At 33.4% G+C, this 21,334-nt stretch overlaps 2 protein-coding genes across 2 annotated transcripts; both read left to right on the top strand.

The window, feature by feature from the left end:
* Positions 1 to 1,051: 1,051 nt before the first annotated feature.
* Positions 1,052 to 14,063, top strand: LOC139522570 (uncharacterized). Its single transcript, XM_071316038.1, has 6 exons — positions 1,052 to 1,145; positions 5,437 to 5,559; positions 10,729 to 10,866; positions 12,035 to 12,130; positions 12,813 to 12,936; positions 13,550 to 14,063. Exons 2-6 carry the CDS (start codon positions 5,452 to 5,454, stop codon positions 13,735 to 13,737), a joined length of 654 nt encoding a protein of 217 aa, XP_071172139.1. The 5' UTR covers positions 1,052 to 1,145; positions 5,437 to 5,451; the 3' UTR covers positions 13,738 to 14,063.
* Positions 14,064 to 18,999: 4,936 nt separating this feature from the next.
* On the top strand, positions 19,000 to 20,295 carry LOC139525337 (uncharacterized). The gene has a single exon (XM_071320544.1). It carries the CDS (start codon positions 19,000 to 19,002, stop codon positions 20,293 to 20,295), a length of 1,296 nt encoding a protein of 431 aa, XP_071176645.1.
* Positions 20,296 to 21,334: the final 1,039 nt, after the last annotated feature.

Raw genomic sequence — 21,334 nt, 5'->3', positions numbered from 1 at the left:
TTTAATGAAGAATGAAATTATCCAACCCAAAACCAAAATGACATCCGTATAGGTCAACAAAACAATTTATTCCAATAGACAAGTACCTGTTTCTTTTTCCACACAATGGACTCCCGTCTCCTTTAAGAAGACACCTTTCATGATTTCTTTTCGCTCGGGTTCTTTTTACAAAAAATGATGGGTCCGGGTTCTAACAATAGGGCACCGGCCGCTGTTAATAAGAGTCCGGACTCCACTGAAAGGGCTGAATATCAATATCGGTCTTTGTATGTATAGATCTGAAAATATCAGCTGTTCGACACGTTCGATATTTAGCATGCATAATGATGATTGATAAAGAAAACCTATAAAATATCCGCCACTTTATATGCATAATGGGTGCAAACTGGAACTCGTTGCAATTTGAGTACTGTTGCGCTATAGTTATATAATTAATTCTTATTTATCTTGATATACTTATCACATATTACGTCAATGTTGTTTATTTTAGAGTTTGAAAATCCATTTTTTTTTATAATAAAATGTAAAAATAAACTCATCATAGATATCAGTATTAAATTTTGTATTTCGTTTACAAAAGACTCATCAGTGACGCTAGAATCCAAAAAATAAAGTACGAGGTTAAAGAGTATTGCGGACCCAAATTCCTAAAAGTTTTGTCAAATACAGCTAAGGTATTCTATTCCTAAGGTATTAAAGTCTTAGTATTTCAAAAATTGAAAAGTTTTGTAAACAGTTTTTATATAGATATGACATATCAATAATAATTCATTTCAGCACAGAAGTGCTGACTAATGGGCTGGTGATACCCTCGGGGGATTAAAATTCCAACAGCAGTGGCATCGAAAACATATTGTGTAACAATTCTAGTGGATATATGACTATTTTAGTAAAACGAATGTAATGAAAAGACGTAAAAAGTAGTTCAGTAGGCTATAATTTACATGTTTTTATTTATTATACCGATACATCTTTAAATAGTCTTTGATACAAATAACAGGTATCAAAGTTATAATGCATCATAATGTCATCATAATAGGTAATTATTGATTGTAAATTCTCTAATTATTTCAGTATTAAATAGATGACTGATCGACAACTTTAGTTTCATTTAATAAACCCTGTAAAGATCGATGTAACCATATGTAAGTAGATCTAAATATTTTTTCTAAAGTTTATTTTAAAATGTTTCTAAATTTTCTGGGTAAAAATATCAATTTATAGATGTTTTAAAAAATAAATAAATAATATAGCTGAGGCATTGTTTTAGTAGTTTATTATTCGTGGCACGATGTGGAAGTGAACTCCTCATGGATGTTACATCATGTTGATATCTTCCTTCGTAAATACAGAGACACTCAGGGTAATAACTCTTTTGATTTTTTACCAGCAGGTCGATCCCACTATTAGAATGCTAGGTTATTACCCGAAGTAGTAAAGATACTTTATTTTGTTTCTAATGTATTTATTTAGTTTTTTAAAATTAATATATAGGCATCACTGTAGGTTGGGGATGATTTTTTTTCAAAGTCAATGTGTTATTAAAAATTAGTTTGTCGGATGAAGAAGTTTCAAAACACAAATTAATTAACTACAATGTAATTCGTTTTTCAAGCCATTAAGGGTTCGGAGCACTAGATAATTTGAAAGTTAGGTATATAACACTGTCCTCGTGTTCCTAAAGACGTAATATAATTTAAATATTATTAGTTTTCATATTTTATATTCTACAGTTATTTTCAGTTCTTCATTATCATTCTGCTTTCGTATTTTGACATTTTATATTTGTATCCAATGCCACTTGAATAAAATTGCCACTTGCATCAAACAAAATTGCTTTTTCAAATGGAGAAGGTCTCGACGGGGTTTACCGAGTAGAAAAATGTGGACACAAGAAATAAAGATTTGAATAAAAAATAAAGAATAAAGAGAAAGGCACCCAAAAAAATATAGAAAAGGGAGAAATCGACCAAAAATAACAGATAAAAAATGGGTGCTACAGTATAGATAATCATAATTGGAAAATTATAATCAAAGAATGCAGAGAAATATGAAAGAATTAGTTTAGAAATGAAAACCCTGATTCAGATTAATTATGATTGATATGGTCATATTTATAAATTAACTGTTTACAACACTTTTGAATTCTTGAAATACTTAGGCTTTTTTACCTCAGGAATATACCACCTTAGCTGTATTTGGCAAAACTTTTAAGAAATATTTTGATCCTCACTGATCGTCAACTTCGTACTTTGGCCTTTTTAACTTTGTTGGATTCGAGCGTCACTGATGAGTCTTTTGTAGACAAAACGCGCATCTGGCGTAAATATAAAATAAAATTCTGATATCTATGATGGATGAGTTTATATGCAACCACTGGGTCGATGCCACTGCTGGTGGAGTTTTAATTCCCCGAAGGCATCACCAGCCGAGTAGTCAGCACTTTTGTGGTCATATTTTTAAATTAAATGTTTAAAAAAACTTTTGAATTCTTGAAATACTAAGACTTTTATACCTAAGGAATAGAATACCTTAGTTGTATTTGATAAAACTTTTAGGAATTTTGGTCCTCAATGCTTTTCAACTTCGTTCTCTTTTTTTTGTTGGATTCGAGCGTCACTGATGAGTCTTTAGTAGACGAAACGCGCGTCTGAGTAAATATGAATTTAATCCTGGTTTCTATGATGACTTTATTTAAGCAGTAGACAAATTTTCGACCACCGGTATTTAGTAACTCAAAACCATGAACTAGAAATGACAATGTTAAAAATCCATTTTATGAAATTTCTTCATAGATATTTCAGAATTTGGATCATTTAAATGAACCATGTTCATGAAAAGTTCAAACCAAACATGATTATACTTGTGGTTTTGTAGAATTGTATACCATTTTTGTTTATAGTTGGGTGTTTTTCCTGGGGTCATCATTGTCTGTTCTGTTAGACCTCCCGTTGTCCACTGATCTAGATTTAACCAGAAAAATCGTAATGACTTTTTGTTAGTGGTTGCCTTATGTAATATCTAAATGATTTTCGTACATAGACTACATTTTATTAAGAAAATCTTTTATTTTATTTAACTTATAAGGAATAAGTTTCAATTAACTTCTGTTAAATACTTATCTTCACGTACTCTAATTCGACGACTGCTGTTCATTGCAGATAGCGACATTACAAGTCTTAGGAGAAGGAACAAATCATAATGATTTTCGTCAGTGATTGCCTTGTGTCATATGTAAATGATTTTCGTCAGTGATTGCCTTGTGTCATATGTAAATTATTTTCGTCAGTAGTTGCCTTATGTTATATCTAAATCATGTTCGTCAGTAGTTGCGTTATGTTATATCTAAATCATGTTCGTCAGTATTTGCGTTATGTTATATCTAAATCATGTTCGTCAGTAGTTGCGTTATGTTATATCTAAATCATGTTCGTCAGTAGTTGCGTTATGTTATATCTAAATCATGTTCGTCAGTAGTTGCGTTATGTTATATCTAAATCATGTTCGTCAGTAGTTGCGTTATGTTATATCTAAATCATGTTCGTCAGTAGTTGCGTTATGTTATATCTAAATCATGTTCGTCAGTAGTTGCGTTATGTTATATCTAAATCATGTTCGTCAGTAGTTGCGTTATGTTATATCTAAATCATGTTCGTCAGTAGTTGCGTTATGTTATATCTAAATCATGTTCGTCAGTAGTTGCCTTTTGTTATATCTAAATCATGTTCGTCAGTAGTTGCGTTATGTTATATCTAAATCATGTTCGTCAGTAGTTGCCTTTTGTTATATCTAAATCATGTTCGTCAGTAGTTGCCTTATGTTATATCTAAATCATGTTCGTCAGTAGTTGCGTTATGTTATATCTAAATCATGTTCGTCAGTAGTTGCGTTATGTTATATCTAAATCATGTTCGTCAGTAGTTGCGTTATGTTATATCTTAATCATGTTCGTCAGTAGTTGCGTTATGTTACATCTAAATAATTTCGTCAGTAGTTGCGTTATGTTATATCTAAATCATGTTCGTCAGTATTTGCGTTATGTTATATCTAAATCATGTTCGTCAGTAGTTGCGTTATGTTATATCTAAATAATTTCGTCAGTAGTTGCCTTTTGTTATATCTAAATCATGTTCGTCAGTAGTTGCCTTATGTTATATCTAAATCATGTTCGTCAGTAGTTGCCTTATGTTATATCTAAATCATGTTCGTCAGTAGTTGCCTTATGTTATATCTAAATCATGTTCGTCAGTAGTTGCCTGTTGTTATATATAAATCATGTTCGTCAGTAGTTGCCTTATGTTATATCTAAATCATGTTCGTCAGTAGTTGCCTTTTGTTATATCTAAATCATGTTCGTCAGTAGTTGCCTTATGTTATATCTAAATCATGTTCGTCAGTAGTTGCCTTATGTTATATCTAAATCATGTTCGTCAGTAGTTGCCTTTTGTTATATCTAAATCATGTTCGTCAGTAGTTGCCTTATGTTATATCTAAATCATGTTCGTCAGTAGTTGCCTTATGTTATATCTTAATCATGTTCGTCAGTAGTTGCCTTATGTTATATCTAAATCATGTTCGTCAGTAGTTGCCTTATGTTATATCTAAATCATGTTCGTCAGTAGTTGCCTTATGTTATATCTAAATCATGTTCGTCAGTAGTTGCCTTATGTTATATCTAAATCATGTTCGTCAGTAGTTGCCTTATGTTATATCTAAATCATGTTCGTCAGTAGTTGCCTTATGTTATATCTAAATCATTTTCGTCAGTAGTTGCCTTATGTTATATCTAAATCATGTTCGTCAGTAGTTGCCTTTTGTTGTATCTAAATCATGTTCGTCAGTTGTTGCCTTATGTTATATCTAAATCATGTTCGTCAGTAGTTGCCTTATGTTATATCTAAATCATGTTCGTCAGTAGTTGCCTTATGTTATATCTAAATCATGTTCGTCAGTAGTTGCCTTATTTAATATTGTAATGATTTTCGTCAGTAGTAGCCTTATTTAATATTGTAATGATTTTCGTCAGTAGTAGCCTTATTTAATATTGTCATGATTTTCGTCAGTAGTTGCCTTATGTTATATTGTCATGATTTCCGTCACTGTTTGTTCTTGTTCACTTTTATTTTTCATATTGTAATGCTAAGATGTTGACAATGTACACATCAATAAAATTGATTTTTTTGTATTGATTATTTTTCATGCGTATAATGATTATTTTGTTCTTATCAATTTTGACATATTTATTACACCGACAACAAGGATGGCGCCTCTACAGTATATATAAATAAGTATAGATCATCATATCAATTTTCCTTTAAATGTACATTAATCTGGAAGAATTGAAGTGTTTTATTAAAAATAGACCATATAAGGGTTATCATTATATCTGCTCTTTTGTTTAGATTTTCCATTTTATACATTAGATTTTTTTTGCAGGTCCATTATACAAAAATGAAAGGAAGAATTTTACTCACATACCTGATTATTTTCATACATAAACTTAATGGTGATGATTTTGATGATAGTAGTAGCTCTGAAAGTGGAGAAGATGAATTATCGGTGAGACATGATTAAGTTTTTCTCAAATCATATACTAGTCAACAAACGAAACGATACAAGCAATGTATTTTCGGTATATGATGAAAATGGTTACACTGTGCCAAGGTTAATAATTGCCCAATTGGTTTAAGATTTGCAGTGTCATTCACTAATGAAAACCATTAATTCAAGGCAAAAGCGCGATTATTTCAAAAATCGTTTTTTCAACCAAAAATGAAAAATCAGTAGTAAACGAACTTTAAACTTTAAACGCTGCGTAAAATTTTTAATGCCTGTGTAGATATTTGAATACTTAATTTTCATCTTCAAAATTAAGTCATCATTTTCCGCAAAATAAGTTTGACCCCTTTGTTAATTAACACGATATTTTCTAATTTGATCAGATTATTTAATCATATGCATTTGCAAATGGAATGTTTTTCATTAGATAATTTGACAGTTTTTCCTATTTATTATATTTTATGATAAATTTGAGTTCAAAGTTGTGTATCATTACTTTTGTTGAGTAGTATTTGTGTACTCCTTCGATTTCAATGCTTCTGTCCACCTAATACTTGTCTTCAACTCAATTCAAGAAAAACAGTTAAGATCAGTTATAAGTATTCCAAAGACTTACTCTGATAAAATTATTACAATTACCCCTGTCGATCAATTGAAAGTCTCGTTTGAAAATGTTAAATAGCACCTACACAAACGACATTACAGAGTCCCGAATGGTTTGATGCATAACCAAAAGTCAACTATTTGAGGTTATAAACGCACTCTGTTCCTTGTTACTAGATAGAGTTTGATTGATAATCAATACATAAGTCAACTGATATAAATCAATGAGATCTACGCATTTTGAATCCTCGGTATCGGATACACATCTTTTATGATCTTTTCGTTTAATTTTCGGTAATCTACACATATCCGCAATTATGATTTTTTTTTGGTGTAAGACGTTGGTAGTGGACTCTAATGCTCTAACCCGAAAAATCCAGTCGTTATATTACACTGATCTACTATTACTTCATTTACCTCACAAGTAAGAGAGATCGATAACGAGGAAAGACTAAATTATTCGGTTATAGTTACTCTACTTTACTTTTTAAAATATGCCTCTGAAGTAAGGATACTCTTCTCGGGGGTTCTTTGATAAGTATTTCATCATGTGATAACATAATCCAAACTAGGTCGGTCTGTTCTTGTGTAATTAACTTCTTTTCATCAAAAAACAACTTGTCTATATATTTAGGTAACTGTGCATCAGTCTTTATCTTTTCTCGCCAATGTGACAAACGTCACCATTATCATTCGTTACCTCAACTTTGATACCTATATAAATGAAACAAATAAATCCATGTATGTTTCCTTATACAGTATGATATCTGCATTAAATAATCGGCATACATTATTCCCCAAGTTGAATTCATTCGAGGTCTTGCTAGATAAAGGCAACAGTAGTATGCTGCTGTTCGAAGCTCATAAATCGATAGAGCAAAAAATCCGGGTTACAAACTTAAACTGAGGGAAACGCATAGAGCTTGTCAATTTTTTTTTTAGGGGACAGATCATAACCATTCATCGAAGTATCTTCTTGCGTTATTGTCAGTCTTATTTTACTACTACTCCGTGTATAATTATCATCTTTAGAGCAATCGCGTGATTCCTAATCCAGTGTCAACACTGTTCTCCATATGTTGTCATATATCTCAAACGAATAAGTATTCCAATCACGAAGAAGAAAATACTTCTTCATCTAACAAACTGTATTTTAGTTCATTCCAACAATTGTTATAAAATGCATTGCACAGTGTAGATACTATTCTGTACGCTATCCGGAAGTCGCGATTTTCGAAGCGAGAACTTTTTGGATCACATTTTAAATTTGATGGGTATACTGAATTAAACGGTAAGTTGATCATCTGTACATTGCTTAATGATTAATTCAGCCGATATCGATATTCTCAAATGGTTTAGAATTAAATTCCGCACATTCAATATTCGTGTCTTTGCCTCAATCAAGAGATTTTCAAGTGCATCACTAAGAAAAATCAGTCGGCGAACCTCAAAACAATCTTTTTGCCCTCTTAGTGTACAAATTAACGTAAAAACCAGACTTAATTAACTCAATGAAGTATATTTGAAGTGGTGGTAAAAGTTTCAACCAGATCTTTGAAGCCAGAAATAAGAAAATTACACTTGTTTGAATTTCTCACTTTACGATCAGTCTCGCTTGTTTATTTTAAAACTGTATGATCAGTCTTTATGTCACTGTATTCTAGTGGTGATTTCAAAGTTATTTACGATACATTAGAAGGTGGCATTTTTCTAAATAACACAAATATATTTCAATACATTCACATCCTGAAAACTTGTGAAACATGTTTTTGCTTGATAGGGTGTACTCGACTTACTACATTAAGTATAAGGATGTTTAAATGTTGCTAAAATAAGAGGAAGGTTTGATGTATACTAGTATATAAGTTTCAAAAATGTCCTCCGTTATACTTAAAATTGTACAAACACACATATTTAGTTGTTATATAAAAATGCATGTATTTACACACATACGAGGCCGTACTGTAGCCTATAATTGATCACAGTTCCTTCATTTTGTTTAAGATGTAGAGCTATATAAAAAAGATGTGGTATGATTGCCAATGAGACAACTATCCACAAAAGACCAAAATGACACAGACATTAACAACTATAGGTCATCGTACGGTCTTCAACAATGAGCAAAGCCCATACCGCATAGTAAGCTATGAAAGGCCCCGATAAGACAATGTAAAACAATTCAAACGAGAAAACTGTCTTTTTGACACTCAATTGTACACCACTTTGTCAAGTGGGGGGTTATAGTGATAAAGAAGTCCGTATTTCCGTTCGTCCGTTGGACCGGTACAATATGTTTCGCCGGTTTTGTAAGCGCATCTCCTCATAAACCACTTAATATACATTGGGGGTTCCGGCCATTTTTAAATGGAGAGGGGTCCAATCCAGGAGAAAAGGGGATTCCAAATATATGTTCCCATACAAATGAATTGATAGTTAAAAAAGGGTTTCAAACTGTCGGATCCCTTTTTTTGTAATCCGTCACTGATATAACTATTAATTAATCTTATTCGGATTCCTTATCATAAATGATAATGATTGTATTGTGTACCGTCTATTTCGAATTTTAGTAAAAATCTTTTATGAGGTTACTTTACATAAGATACGGACTTGAACATTACATTATATGTGGGCACCCATCAGGTATTTCCAACACCTCCTAAACCAATCATTAAAGTTTTCTGAAATTGCTCCATTTTTACTCGATTAATGCATTATTGCATATGGACCTTCTATTTCTGTAAACTTACCAAAATTATATCACATGAATTATCCCCCTACGCAAAGCTGTCTTTATCCATTTTTTTTTATTTTAAAAGACAAGCTTGATTTATGTTATCATCAATTGGTCAACGGCAGACGGTGTAAATAATCTTTAAAAATGTAATAGCTAAACAGATAACTGTAACGCTACACTATTACAAAGTCCACAAGCAAATCATGTATTACTTTTTAGGCATTTGATTTTAAATAAGACTGATGGAACAAAAATACAATTATTTTGCCGTCTAAAAAATTAATCAGAAATATATTTGTATTGTCTGATGAAAGTAATTACACGTTATAGTTTCATGGATAGTTCATTATATCACATATACACGTATATACCTTCAAATTGCTGTTGTTTTTTCTTCAAAATCACGACTGGTCATACAGTCAAAAAATCTGAAATCGCTTCTAGAATACAGTCAGTTCTAGACTGATCGTACAGTAATTTATTTTGGGATCCTCAAGGAAAACATATTTTTTATGGGAAATACGAATATTCTACTTAAATACGAAAAGAATATTGAAACAGTATATATTTAACTGTAAACTGATGCAAATATTTGCAATAAAAGATTATTTGCATTGTACTACGAGAGCAAAATTGTCCATCGATTTCACTTTTTTCTACCAAGTTGATGTGATGCACACGTATATTTTATATTCTAATGCATGTTTTTGTTACAGTTACTCATATATATATATGTATGATGCTATATATACCTTGAAGATGTTCAAAGCACTTTGTAGATATAGGAGTAAACAAATGATGAGAAAAGTTACCGTAGGCAAAACCGTCCTGTTAGCCAGTTGGAAATCATCGCTTCGAAAATCGCGACTTCCGGATAGCGTACAGAATAATATCTACACTGTGCATTGCACTACAAATTTATATTGTGGTTTTGAATTTTGTTTCAATGTGACGTAGCAAAGGTCTATTATAGGGTTGTTTCTGTCGCTTTCCTCTGTTATCTATTTTATTTGTGATTGGAAAGCAACCAAGTTGACCGTCAAAAACTATACCCGATTTTTCGTTAACCTTCGTTAAGAATGCTACATAATTTTCCTGTAGAAATTAAAATTCTGTAGACTATGATTTCTTCTTATTGTCAGCCTCTTTTAAATCAGATGTCTTATCACTTTGTTGTACATGTGATTGCATACATATAGGAAATGATTTCTAGTCGACTTTTCGTTAAATAAACAAACAGTTCAACTGTAGTTTTTGGTGGGGTTCGTGTTGCTTATTCTTTGGTTTTCTATGTTGTGTCATGTGTACTATTGTTTGTCTGTTTGTCTTTTTTATTTTTAGCCATGGCGTTGTCAGTATCACTGAAGAGACATGTATTATCGAAATGCGCATCTGGTGCAGAAAAATTTGTACCGTTAATGTTATTATTGTCGATTTATGAGTTTGACTGTCCCTCTGGTATCTTTCGTCCCTCTTTTACAAGCCATTTTACTACCATCAATGTCCTCAAAACAAGTTTGTGTGCTCCTTGGCAAGCCCAAATTTAGCCATTAGCTAGCAAAGATGGTTTGAGCGCTACTTGACATCTTTGAAGTATCTATAATTCACTCTGATTAGCTCTGCTTTGCCATTTGGAACCGCTGATCGAGAGATGGTCTACTGCTCCTATACTGATGTCCGTTTAACTGTTTGTCGGTATCATCACTTCGACGAGCTTTATTATTATACACCGACGGCTTCATATTCTAGAATCCTCTTGCCTTTTCCAGCATCTATCAACTGTATCAAAAAATTACTAACAAAGAACTATTGAAGAATAACTTTTGTTTTAGATTATACATGGTAATGAAAAAATGACAGGAAATTCCAACCTATTGACCACAACTGTACATGACGATGATAAATTACAAGTAGATGAATTGACAACCAATACCGGTGACCATCAGACCATTTATCACATCAAAGATTTGGTAAGTTTTGACAATAGAATCTTTAGTCATTGGAGTATAACAGATTTTATATCCAGTAAGCATTGACAATGTAGGCTTTAGAGTCAGGACTAACAGATTTCTAGTAAGTATTAATAATATGGAGAACTAGGTCAAATATTCAGCAAGTTTTGACATGGGCATCAGTCCCATCATAAGTACTAGTAGGTGAAAGATTTAGTAAAAATTGACAATATGAGCTCTAGTCTCAAGAAAAATTGATGCAATATTCAGTAAAGGAATCCATATTCCTTATAAATTTGGTGCATTTCTGGCTTTACCTTCATATGAAACGTTCAAACCAAGACGTTCGAAAGCCAATAACTGTATTATATGACAGTTGCTATTCGTTTGATGTGTTTGAGCTTTTGATTTTGCGAATTTGATTAGGGAATTTCCGTTTTGAATTCAGTTCATTATTTTTAGGGTGCAATCAACAGTTTTTTCTATGACGTCATATTTTGAGGGACCATGTATAAGTGACCCTTAGTGGTGGACTGATTAATTAAGATACTTATATAAAACTAGATATCACTGGAATCCGAATGTTCTCTAGTTTATAATGGAATAAAAAAAGTGTACTTTTAATAGTATAAAAAAAATTTATCCAGAGAAACTGGGAAAAACATTGCCTAATTTAAGCTTAAAAAAACTTAAATCAGGTCATGTGCACACCCCTGAAGACATGATACCTGCACATTTTTCATAATCAAAATTGTATGGATTCATAGATTTTTACCTGGTCTTTCAAAAAATTCAGGCTTCAGGGTACGTTCGTCTGCTCCGAAAAGAGCTACAGTGGCTGCAAATAAGTTTTCAATTTTCACCTGCAAAAAAAACCCAGACTGTTTACAGTGTTGTCTCCCCTTAAAACATGTATATTTAATCTAATTTTTTTTAATTATTTTAATCATTCAACCTGCTTTAATTGAAGTTAATTAACATATCTTTACAACCGAATACAAAAAACTTGATACTTTTTCACCAGCTATGTAAAGAAGTTTCTTGTTTGACGACAATAAAACCCAATAACTACAATATTTGCCTTTGTTTGATATAAGCAGTAATAAAAATAATAATATAAAAAATATAGTTACAACCATGTATGCTTCATACCATTATGTATCCATATGTATAATCTTTTATTTAGGACTTAAAAGTAGTAGTGATGAAGCAACCACACGATATTTGTCTGATGTATAAATACACAAATACCAAAATGGTCAAGACAACAGGACAACTACAGGTAATAATACTTTAAGGCTTATGATGAAAAATGTATATTGGAGTATTTTGAATGGAATAGTGCAAGGAGGTAATGCTTAAAACGGCAATCTATAGTAACTGTCTAAACAAATATATGGTGTTATTTTGTTTAAGTGTTTATTGGGTGCTTTTGTTGTTCAGGGTATTTTATATTTTAAGAGGTTTTTTTCTGTCTCGGGGATGAATTAGAATGGGATGATTTGAAATTGTTTAGTCTAAATAATTTAGTTTAAAGTTTATTTGAAGACCATTTATGAAATTAATGTCCATATGACCTGGAATAAATTTCAAAATGAATTAAGTGAACACAACTTCAGTAAGGGTCTCCTGCTTCATACTCACATAAGAAAATTATATAACCAGATTCATATAAAAGATTGAAACTGAACACTTCAAGGGCCTGACTATAAATTACATGTTTTCCGGGAAACACGCTCAGATACGTTCCATACAAAATGTTAAAGCAGTAAAACTTGAAAAATTTGGCAATTCTTCCATTTTAGATTCTGGAAAGTATAATCTAGAGAAGTTTTGGACAATTCTATCCTTCAGAACTAGTAGATCCTGATATATTTTTATATGAGAAAAGTTTAGATAGTCCTACCCTTAAAAACGTTAATTTATAGGATATAAGTAACATTTTAAGGTCACACTTTTTTCAGAGATGTTTATACAGAGTTACTCAACAAGATCAGTATAGTAGCATGCAGATGGTCAAACGAATATGTGGGGATAGATATATTCAGTTCCTAGAACTATTGATGTGCACACATATTTCCCAAGAAGGTTAGTTTCAATTAAGTAGTCGAAACAAATTCTATTATTCAGAATAACAATTCCAATAATGTAAGTCATATTAACATTGTTCACAAACCAAGAAGATTCGGTTCTATCCTTTTTCTCTGGATCGTAACGCAAGGAACAACACATATATTTCTGTTCTTCGTCTCAAAGTCACAGCGAGGCCTTCAACATGGAACAAAAAACTCTTATATTTAATATAAACATTGTCAACCTAGATATCTAAATACCTTAAACATATTTTCACTGTTACAAAGTATAGAATTTAAGATATTTATTGAACTATAATGCCAGTTAATTATCTTAACGAAATACTTACCAGAAACAAGATTGGAATCGTAGAAATATCTCGTCTGCTCAAATATCTTCGTTAAACAATATGCCTAAAGTCCGAAAAACTTTTCAAGATTTACTCTCAATAAGTACGCGCAAAATCAGAAGCCTGAAAGCCAAAGATATATACATACCGGAAACTTGGGAGGTATATATACAAGTGAATGTCTTTTGGAAGATATGACTGCCTTAAAGACAGAGTTTTGTGGGATGATATGTGTGTCTCGGGTAGATCCAGGTGTGATATACTGTATAATACTTTCAGGTGTGAAGTTATCGGAAAATTCAAATAACGTTGGTAACGTGATGAGAAAGAGAAGAGCAGTTTGTCTACCAGTGTGGGAGTCTTACAGAATAGAAACAACGTGTCTCTCAACTACGTTTTACACCCTTTTACAAACAACATGTGTCACAAATACTGAATATTTCCATAGGTCATATTGTCTCATATGAAACTATATCTAAACTTTGGGATTATTTTTTTTTGTATTTTATTTCGAATCCGATTTTGATTTAGTAATATCGAGATAATCAATCACAAAATACGTTTAACCTTTTTGATTGGTGATTCAAAAAGTCAAATACAGTATCTAAATATCATTAGTGATCCAAGAAGTGCGCATAACGTGACAGAATGTTTTTGTTTCGTAACTTTGTGAATAATATAATATAATAGCTCACAAGTCCAGTGGCAAATATTTCATGAAGCATTATGTTGACAATAATCTAAACATTAACAATAGATGGGAATTGATTGTAGCTGGACACTTTCATGCAGAATGCCCATATGTTCTAAGGTTCGTTGGTGTTCCGAAACTCATTTCTGAATGCATGTATAAAAAAAAATAGAATTGTGCGTTCGAATCGCTTTTATGGATCTGCCTTCATCCAGAACGCTCAAATCCAGATAAGTATGGAAATACGTGAAGAGCTGAATTACCAAAATATACCGAAAAATTATAATCAATATAAAAACAAGATATGGTATGACTGCCAATGAGACAACTCAATAGATCAAATGACACAGAAATTAACAACTACAGGTAACCGAAGGGCCTTCTAAAATGAGTACAATCCATACCGCATGTTCATCTATAAAAGTCCACTGAATACCAGGCTTCTGACTAGTGTTGGCACATGGAGAATGTGGCGGCTTAGGTATGTTTTGAGAACGTACCTCCACTAAACTGGTATCCTGGTATAATAGAATATGATATGAAGGAAGGTCAACTAATATGAAGCACGATAAACTGGTAATTTACGGACTTCTTTTTAAATACAATTTTTATTTAACAGTATCGAGACAATTATTTCCAAATACCTTATATTTGGATTATTGGTGATTCAAGAAATGTATATTACGTCACTGACATAAAGAAACAATGTGTTTTGTTCGCTAATGTGAATCTTAAAAAGGGGCGAAAGATACCAGAGGGACAGTCAAAGTCATACCTCGAAAATAAACTGACAACGCCATGGCTAAAAATGAAAAGACAAACAGACAAACAACAGTACATATGACACAACATAGAAAACTAAAGAATAAGCAGCAACAGGAATCCCTAACAACAACTGGGGGTGATCTCATGTGCTCCGGAAGGGTCAGCAGATCCTGCTCCACATGTGTCACCCGTCGTGTTGCTCATGTTATAGCAAATCCAGTAAATAGTCTAATTCGGTAGGTAACATGCATGAAAGGGAAGGGGATTGTAAATACAACGAAAGAACTATATCCGATATCAACTAGTGATGGCGTCCATAAAATTTACGAAGGGATGATTTCAACTTCACCATATAGAACTCTTGGTTGAAAAGCTGCCTTGTGAGCAGCATTCCTCTATCAAAGAAATCATGATAGGAAATACAAGCACGGGACTATCGTATTAATTGGTAGATATATACCCCGTATGCAGGTGCTGCTGGTATGTTGCTACTTAGAAATGGAAAGTTCACAATTGGAAAGCTGAAATCATCTCTTTTGTCGTAAAGTTTTGTTTTCAATTGACCCTCATTGTCAATTTCTAGATGTAAGTCAAGATATGAGGCCGACTTGACTGTCTCTGTTGTATATTTTATCTCTAGAAATAGAGTAAAGGTGGCATTTCTGTAAATATTGACAATGGAATTTCCCATAGGAACTTCTTTTACGGCTAAAACTGTACCACTCTTACTATAAAGTTTTGACATAAAATCGTATCCTAGAATTGAAAGTACCTATACACTACATTTTTTTTACAAATGTCAAAATATAGGGCAGTGCGGCATATTTTCAACGTTTATATGCCCTGAACTTCTCACAGTTTAAACTAACACTAATTTTCTTAACAACCCCTGTACCTCGAATAAAAGGTTATCACAGATTTCAATATAAACAATACGTACATACAACTAGTATGTTTACTGGCCCAAGTTCTATCTCTATGAGATGGAACACAAAGATTTTAACTGGGAACCAGTATGTAAACAAAATTATTTTTTTTATGAATATTCTAAATTTCCCCAAAAGAGGCGTGGTTTGAGAAACAGTTGTATTTACAAAGTACAACCGATAGTTCGAATCGATAGATGCGTTCAACATTGTCACCAAATTTTGAATTACGTAGTGAGAGAACATCATCTATATAGCGAAAAGTAAAGTTAACGGATATTGCTGACTCTGGTATATTTCGTCCCTCTCTTTTCTAATCTTTCTTCCTATGAAGTTCCTTAATAATAAAGAAACAAGTCTGCAAGAAGAGGGGCACGGATGTTTCCCATTGGAATACCGACAGTCTGTTGAAAAGTCCGTCCTAGCTCCGAACGTAACAAATGTGTTGTCAATCAAAAAATCGAGCTTGGTAATGTCAGTTTCAGAGAATTTTTTGTTGGAATCAGAGTGATCCTTTACAAAGTAGGATTTCTCTCTCCCTAAGACAAGATACTTGTATCTACGTTGGCCATTTTTTTATGAAACAAAGCAATACCAACTCTTTCAATTTGTCTTTTAATTTGGGTTGTGGAATACTTGTGTAAAGTGTAGAAAAGTCAAATGTTTTAATACTATTGCAAGATGAAAGAGAGTTAGATTGTAGGTACTCTAAAAGATCTTTGGGATTTTTTAGTATCCACATCTGATTCACGCCACCTCTATAACATGTAGAATAGGCCGTTTCACAATAACTTTAAAGCCACGTTCTGATTGCTGATAAAATAGATGTTAATAATTTAGAAAGAGGGTTCCTGGAGCACTTCGAAGACCCAGCAATATACCGTTGTTTGTAAGGACATTTATGTAGTTTAGGTATCCAATTGCAGTGATGGAAGATCCAGTTCTTCATCTTTGGTTGAATTCCAAAGGAACTAAGAACAGACCTATGATTATCCAGGATTTCCTCTTTGGTAAGTGTCGTGAGGGTCTATATTGAGTTTCCAAGTAAATTGTCACTACCTAATTCGTTTATCAAGCAGTTAATGTAATGAGTTTTACACACAAAACGATGTTGTTTGGCGGGGACAACAACATATTTGTCATGGAGGTAGGATAATTATTTTGCAACATTTGGGTCTTTAAAGATTGACGTAGCATGGGTATTGATAGACCCATTCAGTTATTAATTCTGATTTGTATCAACGACCGCACAGCCTAAATCCATTTGGAAAGAGTGTCTACGTCTTCCTTCTTGCGCTTAGTCCAATACCTGGAAAACTCCTCGACTGAATCCATCAAAATTTTGAAGTTGTATTTCCAATTGATGGATCACGATATTTCGGACCTTTCGATAACACATTTCGCAGGGAAGTGTTATTGACAAATAACGAGGCCAGCCGAATTATATGTGAATTGGGAACTAGCACAAGTAAAATCAGGAGATTTAGACTTGAAGTCGTCAATATTGAGATCCTACAAAACGTGTTTGTAATTGAAAATTTTAGTTGCAATAGGTTTGGTATAGGTATAAGAACTTATTGTTACAGACTGATCTTTGAAATAAGGAGGTATTTTCGACTGAACTAAATTATGATAAAGGATATTGCCTAAGTTGACGCCATCGAGACTTTTGTTGGCAAAGGACAGATTAAGAAAAAATCTTTTCTATTTTTCATCTTTTCCAATACGAGCTGGTTTGAAAAATCTGTGACTTGCAATATCCGAAATGGAAGCTGTAAGTTTGTATTTGTTTGAATGAGGGCTTGTAACAGTGGTTTTCCAAACATAAATTGAACAGAGAATGAAGTTTTGAAAGGGGTAATGAATAAAGTTTCGTGCGAATGTAATGAATACCTAACGGGTTTTGTTTAAATGACACCAAGTCATTAATAGAGACATCATGCACGGTTGGTGATGTATAATGACGATGATCATGACTACGTCTACGTCGAGGAGTAGAAATGAAAATATTCATTACATTCACCGATCTACACGAATGACTGATTGAATACTTATACCATCAAATGTTTTCATTACAACCATATGGTGTCGCAGTTCCCAATTGTCTGATTCAGTAGTCCTCTTAAAATATCTTAATTCGCAAATCCAGTGACAAATATTTCATTTACATACCGAAGAATTGACTACAAGGCACTTATTAGCCTCTGTGATCGACATGCTCCATCTATTACCATGTCATCTCTTGATCTGATCCTTGTAATAGCCTCACTATAACTTTTTTTAAATGTTATATTCCTCGCTAGAGAATAAATGTAATACAATTTTCCCATTACTCATTGGAAAAAAACTAGGAACAATATCAGAATTTTTAGTAAACATTTTCATTCTAGAGTTGTTGAGTTGTGCTCACATTAATACAAAATGGAACTCATCTTCCATCCATTAGGTACTTTTTTCTAAAGCTGTGATATTATATCTATCACAATCAATAGCTAGCATACATATTCTTATTTTGGCACAGTTTGGATAACATCTTTATTCAAATCTAATAAAAGATATTTTTCAAGTTTTCTCTACACATAAAATTTCTATAAGTTCTAAACTTATTTCTATAAATTGAATTCTCGCTATATTATTACATGTCTAGATGTTAGACGAAATGTTAATTAATGTATGTAATAACAATGATAATTGTAATGATTTTATGGTTCTGATCCTGCCGTGAATTAAATGTATGTGATTTTTTTTATAGAATGGAGATAATAACATCCGTCTGAACTTTTTTTAATGTTTCATTTTAGTATATAAAAATGTTTTTCTGTTATAAATCATGATGTCTTGTTTTATGTGTACATGTTATGCTGCCCATCAAGGGCCCTTGATTGGAATAATAAATATTCTTATATTCTTATATATTCCTATAATTTTCATCATTAAAATGTCTTATGATATTCCTTTAGCCAAAACAAGCTAAGAAGAGTTATCTTTCTTTAAATATGAGCCAAAATTTGTTTCCGTGAAGTTATCATCCATGTACATTATAAAACTATGTAATTATATTGATAATGTAATAAATAAAAAGTGTAAAAATCCAATATTAATCCAGTGGAGTATAGTAGCAAATGTTTAATTGATACATACTGAAAAAAATACCCAAATGACACTAATGAGCCAGAAAAGATAAGAATAAGAAAATCACTCAAAAAGAAAATATGGTTAAAGATGAACATTTTTACTAAGCTGAAAAGGACAAAGTGAATGATTAATTAATTAAACAAAAGACAAACGCAACAGTATTTTGATGCCTAGGTAAAAAGTTTGATGCAACACTAGCAGATATGGTAAACATGGGTGAAGTTCAAGTGCAATTGGTAGAATGGCTGACGAAGATAGACAAAAGTGGGCTCCCAGGAAGATATAAGGCCTGGATATATCAACATGGGGTCTTACCAAGGATATTGTGGCTATTACTAGTTTACGAGTTCACATTGTCCAAAGTGGAGGCCTTAGAGAGAAAGATCAGTGCATGCCTAAGAAGATGGTTTGGTGTGCCAAGAAGTTTCAGCAGCATTGGATTGTACAGCACAGGAACAACGCTACAATTACCAATGAAGGCATTGACAGAAGAGTATAAAGTTACAAAGACAAGACAGGTTATGACGTTGAGAGACCGCAAAGATGCTAAAGTGAAAGGAGCCAAAGTAAAGATCAGGACAGGAAGAAAATGGAAAGCAGAGGAAGCAGTTAAGGAAGCTGAGACCAGACTAAAGCACAGTGTCATCGTTGGTGTAACAGCAGTTGGTAGACAGGGATTTGGTATGACAACAAAACCAAGGTGGGATACAGCAAATGAGAAGGGACGGAGGGAACTGGTGCAACAGGAAATACGACAGATGGAAGAAGAGAGTAGGAATGTTAAGGCAGTAGGAATGAAACAGCAGGGTAGTTGGTTGAATTGGCAAGGAGCTAGAAGCAGGGCTTTGACCTGGAGCGAGATTTGGAGTATGGAGGGATACAGATTGAGTTTTCTCCTAAGATCAGTGTATGATGTTTTACCAAGCCCATCAAACCTTTATACCTGGGGGTTGATAGAAGACCCAACATGCACCTTATGCAAAGACAAACCAGCATCTCTACAGCATGTGTTGTCAGCATGTCCAGTCGCACTGAAAGATGGAAGATATACATGGAAACATGACAGTGTATTGAAAACAATAGCAGCAAAGTTGGACACCACCAGGAGAAAGAAGAGAAAGATGCAGAAGAACATGCCATTTGTAAATTTTGTGAGGGCTGGAGGAAAGAAAGACAACCAGGCAGAAGGTTTAGGGATACTTGGAACAGCATCAGACTGGCAGATGACAGCAGACATACATCAACGCATGATTTTCCCAGCAGAAATAGCAGCAACATCGCTAAGACCAGATATAGTCATTTGGTCAGAGGGAACTAGGCAGGCGGTCTTGCTGGAACTAACAGTCCCATGGGAAGACAGAATAGGGGAAGCTTATGAAAGAAAGATGGCAAAATACCAGCAGCTAGTAGAGGATTGCAAACAGCGGGGATGGAGGACGTGGTGTATGGCAATAGAAGTCGGATGCAGGGGCTTTGCAGGACAGTCAATGTGCATGGCGGGCACTTAGGGCCTTGTGAGTGGTAGGAGCAGAGAGGAAGAAACTGATTACAGAAGTGTGTAGAGAAGCAGAAGTGGAATCACAGTGGATTTGGAGGAAAAGAGACGAAGTGTGGAAAAGTGCAAAGTGATAGAACAATAAACAGTTATTGTGTAGATAATGGACAAATATAGATATACAGAACAGCATTCAGTTACAGAAGAACAGCAATGACATCAGCTGAGACATCGGATCCGTGTAGGCCATCCAGTTCCAGGTTCAGATTGATCACCTGAGCCGCTGCACCTCTGGAGGTTGTTGTGGAATAGCGCCGAAACAGCCAAGGAAGGAGGACTCCACCTGAGGATGAAATTGGATCAGCATTCCTTTGATGTTTACAAGGTAAAAAAAAAGTATTAAAAAAATATTTTTAGCTATGACCATATAAATGATAGCTAATGTCAACACAGAAGTGCTGACTACTGGGCTGGTGATAAGGAAAGGGGCCTTAATATAATATTCAAATACATTCGAGGCTAAATTAGTGAAAGGGGTCATTAATAAAACATCCAAATACATGAAGGGCTTTGTGACTTAAGGGAGTTGTAATTAAAATAGCCAAATACATGGGGTCAATTTGACTATTCTATTACGGTAATAGAATAGTCAAATACATTAAGGGATATTTTACTGAAAGGGGCAGCAATAGAACAGCCGATCACATGAGGGGACTTTTGACTGATAAAGGCTTTCACAGAATAGTCTGAAACGGGCGTTATTCGAACAGCCATATAAATGAGAAGTGATATGACTGAAGGGGGCATTAATAGATTATCCAAATTCAATAAGGGCTATATGACTGAAAGGGGCGGTAATGAAACGGCTAAATAACTCATAGATGCCTTAATATAATAGCAAAACACATGAAGGATTATACGGCTGAAAGGGGCATTGATAGAACAGCCACATACCATGACTTAAAGGAACGGTAATAGAATAGCTTAATACATGAGGGTGCTACGTGTATATGACTGAAAGGGAACATAAAAGAATTACCAACTACATCAAA

This window comes from Mytilus edulis, chromosome 5 (assembly GCF_963676685.1).
Source record: "Mytilus edulis chromosome 5, xbMytEdul2.2, whole genome shotgun sequence".
Classification (NCBI taxonomy): domain Eukaryota; kingdom Metazoa; phylum Mollusca; class Bivalvia; order Mytilida; family Mytilidae; genus Mytilus; species Mytilus edulis.
This window is presented reverse-complemented; position numbering and strand designations above follow the sequence as displayed.